Source organism: Astyanax mexicanus, chromosome 7 (assembly GCF_023375975.1).
Source record: "Astyanax mexicanus isolate ESR-SI-001 chromosome 7, AstMex3_surface, whole genome shotgun sequence".
Lineage (NCBI taxonomy): Eukaryota > Metazoa > Chordata > Actinopteri > Characiformes > Acestrorhamphidae > Astyanax > Astyanax mexicanus.
In genome coordinates this window covers 16507793-16512500 of record NC_064414.1, presented here as the reverse complement: position 1 = coordinate 16512500, position 4708 = coordinate 16507793, and the positions used below count along the sequence as shown (strand labels likewise).

At 42.6% G+C, this 4708-nt stretch overlaps 1 protein-coding gene across 1 annotated transcript; it reads right to left on the bottom strand.

Annotated features, from left to right (window-relative positions):
• Nucleotides 1-1723: 1723 nt before the first annotated feature.
• On the bottom strand, nt 1724-4291 carry olig3 (oligodendrocyte transcription factor 3). The gene has a single exon (XM_015605353.3). It carries the CDS (start codon nt 4118-4120, stop codon nt 3254-3256), a length of 867 nt encoding a protein of 288 aa, XP_015460839.3. The 5' UTR covers nt 4121-4291; the 3' UTR covers nt 1724-3253.
• Nucleotides 4292-4708: the final 417 nt, after the last annotated feature.

The window sequence follows — 4708 nt, the reverse complement described above, 5'->3', positions numbered from 1 at the left end:
TCACTTACTTACTCACTCACTCACTCCTCCACTCACTCCTCCACTCACTCCTCCACTCACTCACTCACTCCTCCACTCACTCCTCCACTCACTCACTCACTCACTCACACACTCACTCCTCCACTCACTCACACCTCCACTCACTTACTCACTCTCTCTCTCCTCCACTCACTCCTCCACTTACTCACTCACTTACTCACACACTCACTCACTCCTCCACTCACTCCTCCACTCACTCACACCTCCACTCACTTACTCACTCTCTCACTCCTCCACTCACTCCTCCACTCACTCACTCACTTACTTACTCACTCACTCACTCCTCCACTCACTCCTGCACTCACTCACACCTCCACTCACTTACTCACTCCTCCACTCACTCCTCCACTTACTCACTCACTTACTTACTCACTCACTCACTCCTCCACTCACTCCTGCACTCACTCACACCTCCACTCACTTACTCACTCTCTCACTCCTCCACTCACTCCTCCACTTACTCACTCACTCACTCCTCCACTCGCTCCTTCACTCACTCGTCCACTCACTCACTCACTCACTCACACACACATTTTCTGCACATATTGTGTAACAGTTCATTAAAATATGCTGAGGTTCATATTTGTTTAAACTGTGAAAAAAAAATACTTTTACATTTAAAAATAAGAGAATTTTCTGTTATTAACAAAACTCTTTTACACCCACACAAACACACTAATCCATCTGTTCATTTCTAACACAACAGTACTACTGCTACCGTAGTCCTGTCTCCCTCTCTCTACCTCTATCTGTCTCCCTCCCCCCTACTCACTCCTTCTCTCTATTTTTTCTCTCTATCTCTCAGCTTCAGTTCAGTTCAACAGTGTTATATTAGCATGAATAAGATACATGTTTGCATATTTCTTGCTATACACACACACACACACACAAATACACAGTGCTGCAGTTGTGTGTGCAACAGACTGGTAGATACTAGATGCTAATCTTAAAACTATATTTTAAAACGTTGTATTTAAAATGTTTCATATAACCACCACCCCCACCAACGTTAATATTATTATTATTATTATTATTATTATTATTATTATTATTATTATTATTATTATTATTATTATTATTATATTGTTATTGTTATTGTTATTGTTATTATTGTTGTTGTTGTTATTGTCATTATTATTATTGGTAGTCTAGAGGTAGTAGGGGTAGTGATGGTGTAATAATGATAACATGGGGGTGATGATAGTTATCATTATTATACAACGGAAATGTTTCAAAGTTAAATTAACACTCATTATTATAGCACTGTATTAGAAATTAATTACCACAGCATTACATAAAATATTTGCGTGTTTAACAGAAGCAGGTTTACTGTGAATTTATTAGGATCCAAATGAATGCAATAGTGTTGTTACAATACTTTATAAATATAAATATTATTATTATTATTATTATTATTATTATTATTATTATTATTATTATTATTATTATAGTATTAGTAATATTAGTAATATAACTTCTTAAAATAAAGATTCCGTTGTTAGATGAAGAAATCATAAAGAATTTAAATTGTATAACAAATATACATATTTGTGTGTGTGTGTTTCTGTGAATAATCTTTTAAATAATAATAATAATAATAATAATAATAATAATAATAATAATAATAATAATATTAATAATAATAATAATAATAATAATAATAATAATAATAATAATAATAATAATAATAATAATAATAATAATGATGATGTTCGTTCTTTTGTGAATGTGTAGTTATTAAGATCAGAATTAACAGCTCTAGTGTTTTATTTAATGTATTTTTTATATAAACAGGCTGCTCAGGCAGACTTGTGTTAACTTCAGGTATGGTGCTGCGCTCTTATTCACTTTAAAGGAATAAAGATTCAATAAACCTAATTTAGCCAATCTTGCCACGGTGACCAAAATTAGAAATCAATAATCATTTAATCATTTTCATGTGATTACTGTGATTATTTAAAGTGATTACTGACTGAACTATTCTCTCTCACGTGGGGGTATCCCCGCTATTAGTATAAATGATTTATTCTTCTTATATACACTATATTATATTATATACACTATACAATCATAAACATAATTTACTTCTTTTATAAACAGTATTAATATCGAACAAAAACAGTGTTTTTACTGTTCCTTAGTTTAAATTATTGATTGAGCGCTGTAAACCTACAAATGTAGAAACTGTAAATAAACTAAAGGAGAAAAAAAGTTTAGTTCAGTCCTTCTAAAAGAAGGAGGAGTGAGACAAAAGCACTTGCTTTTACTCAAATAAGGACAAAACAAAATTTTATTTTATCTTCATTTATTTAAATCTCATCCAGGGTCTCTGGGCAATAATAATAAATATCTCATTTATAATCAACAATGTACAAAAATAAAGACAGCTGCAGTCTCTGGTAAAACAAAACGTTTCGTTTCGTTCTGATTTTTTTTTCTTTTTTTGGTTTTGTGTTTGTTGTTTTGTTTAGTTTTTTTTTTTTTTTTTTTTTTTTTTACAGTAATACAATCATGCTTGGGCAGAAATGTGTGTTTCCCCCAGACATCATGCTCAACACTGAACATCGCCACATAGAGCTCCACTAATTCCAGACTTCTGTGAAATCCATTCAACGAAATCGTTGCAGAGAAGCACTTTCAAACTAAATACACGCATTAATTTTACTGACTCGCTTAATGAGACTCAACAATCCTTGTTACAAGGAACGCACAGCTTTTCTCCACCTTTGGGAAAGATACAGTTTGACAATCAGCACGCCCAGCCTGCTGTACACACACACATACACACACACACAAACACGCGCGCGCTGCATTTACCTATAGTGCTGGATTAACACCTGGAGTGTTCTATTACCGCTAACATCGCCGGATTAAATCTGATTGAAGCTGCAGCGGCGGTACAACTCTGGAATGTTTGTGGTTTTAATTTGACTAAAGGAACTCCTCGCGCAAATTAATCCAGCACAATCTCGTTGTGGGCGAGCTACTCGGTTCAGGTGTATGATAGATGTACATGTTCATTTCTGAAAGACTATTTACAGCGGGTCTATCTGTACACAAATGAGCATAAAGCATTTTTACCTCGCGCTTTTGTTTTTTGTGCCATTGGGACGAAATCCTCGTTTACAAGTTCAAAGAGGAAAACAAACAAACAGACAAACAACAAACAAATGGGTCAACACTTCATGCACGTGTTCGCCGACAGGTCGCGAGGTCACTTCAGCGCCTCTTTGCTCTCGGCGGTCAGTCTGGACAGTCCGCTGGTCGCGATGGAGAGGTGCGGAGGCGCTCCAGGAGGAGGTGCGGGGGTTTGGCAGATGGTGCACGGGCACGGCAGGCCCGTCCAGTGCTGGAAGGCGCCGTGAAGCGCGGGGGGTCCCGGCGGAGCGTGGTGATGGGGCTGCGGCGGTGGCGGAGGTGGCGGAGGAGGAGGAGGTGCGCCCTTCATCAGCGAGTGCGCCGCGCGGAGGGAAGACAGCCCGAGCGCAGTGGCCGCGGAGGCGGATGGTGGTGGGCCCGGCGCGAGCGCGCTGGCCGCAGCGGCCAACAGCGGGTGCGCGCCGGTGTGCGCGGCACAGTGGAAGGGGCCGTGCGCGCCCCCGCCGCCGCCGCCGTACAGCTCTGCCACGAGGCGCTTCATCTCGTCGAGCGAGCTGCTCAGCATGAGGATGTAGTTGCGCGCGAGCAGCAGCGTGGCGATCTTGGAAAGCTTGCGCACAGAGGGCCCGTGCGCGTATGGCATGACCTCACGCAGGCCGTCCATGGCCAGGTTCAGGTCGTGCATGCGCTTGCGCTCGCGGCCGTTAATCTTCAGGCGCAGCTGCTGGATCTCCTCCTCGCTCGCCTGCTTCTTCAGCCTGTACTTGGCGGCGTTGGCGCCCGCGCCCGGGCTCAGGGGGCTGCGCGTCTGGTGCTGATGGTGGTGGTGGTGATGGTGATGGTGATGCGGATGCTGCTGGTGCTCAGTGGTGGTCGTGCACGCACCCTGGGTGGAGGAGACTGGAGGAGCGCGGACGTCGCGGGCGCGCGCATATGCCACATCCATGTCTGGACTGGAGGCTCTGCTCGAGTCCGAGCTCATTATTACAGGAGGAGTCTCGCGGCTGCAACTGCTTTAGCAAAAGCTCGAGTTCTGATTTTTTCTCTCTTTCTCTCTTTTTTATCTCTCTCTCTCTCTCTCTCTCTCTCTCTCTCTCTCTCTGCTTCCCCGTTCACTCTCCTGTTTTGCTCTCTGCGCGCGCGCTGCTCATGGCTCCGTGTGGTGGGACAGCAGCAGCCGCGCTCTGTATTTATAGCGCGCGCTGCCCCACTGACCGGAGGAGCGGCTATTCATATTCATTGGGATGCCCCCGCGGAGAGGGTGGGGAGAAGGGGGGGCATCTCACAATACTGAAACCAGCGCTCTCCAAACTCTGCAAACTCTTCAAACACACCGCGTTTCTATACTGCATCCCTGACTTAAACACATCTCATCAGTTTTATCCAGCAGCACCAACCACAACCTTCATACTCTACACACTCCACTACACACTCCACCTTTTACTCCACACTCTTCATACACCTGCCACTCTCCAGTGCATACTATCCTAACACCCTCCACATTTATTGTTTTATTCATGCATCATATTCCAAAAAGCTTTCATCTTTACCGTCTTTCACACTCCTTCCA

What these genes read in the sequence shown, in the direction of transcription:
- olig3 (XM_015605353.3), bottom strand. Translation starts at nt 4,120, where the DNA reads ATGAGCTCGGACTCGAGCAGAGCCTCCAGTCCAGACATGGATGTGGCA.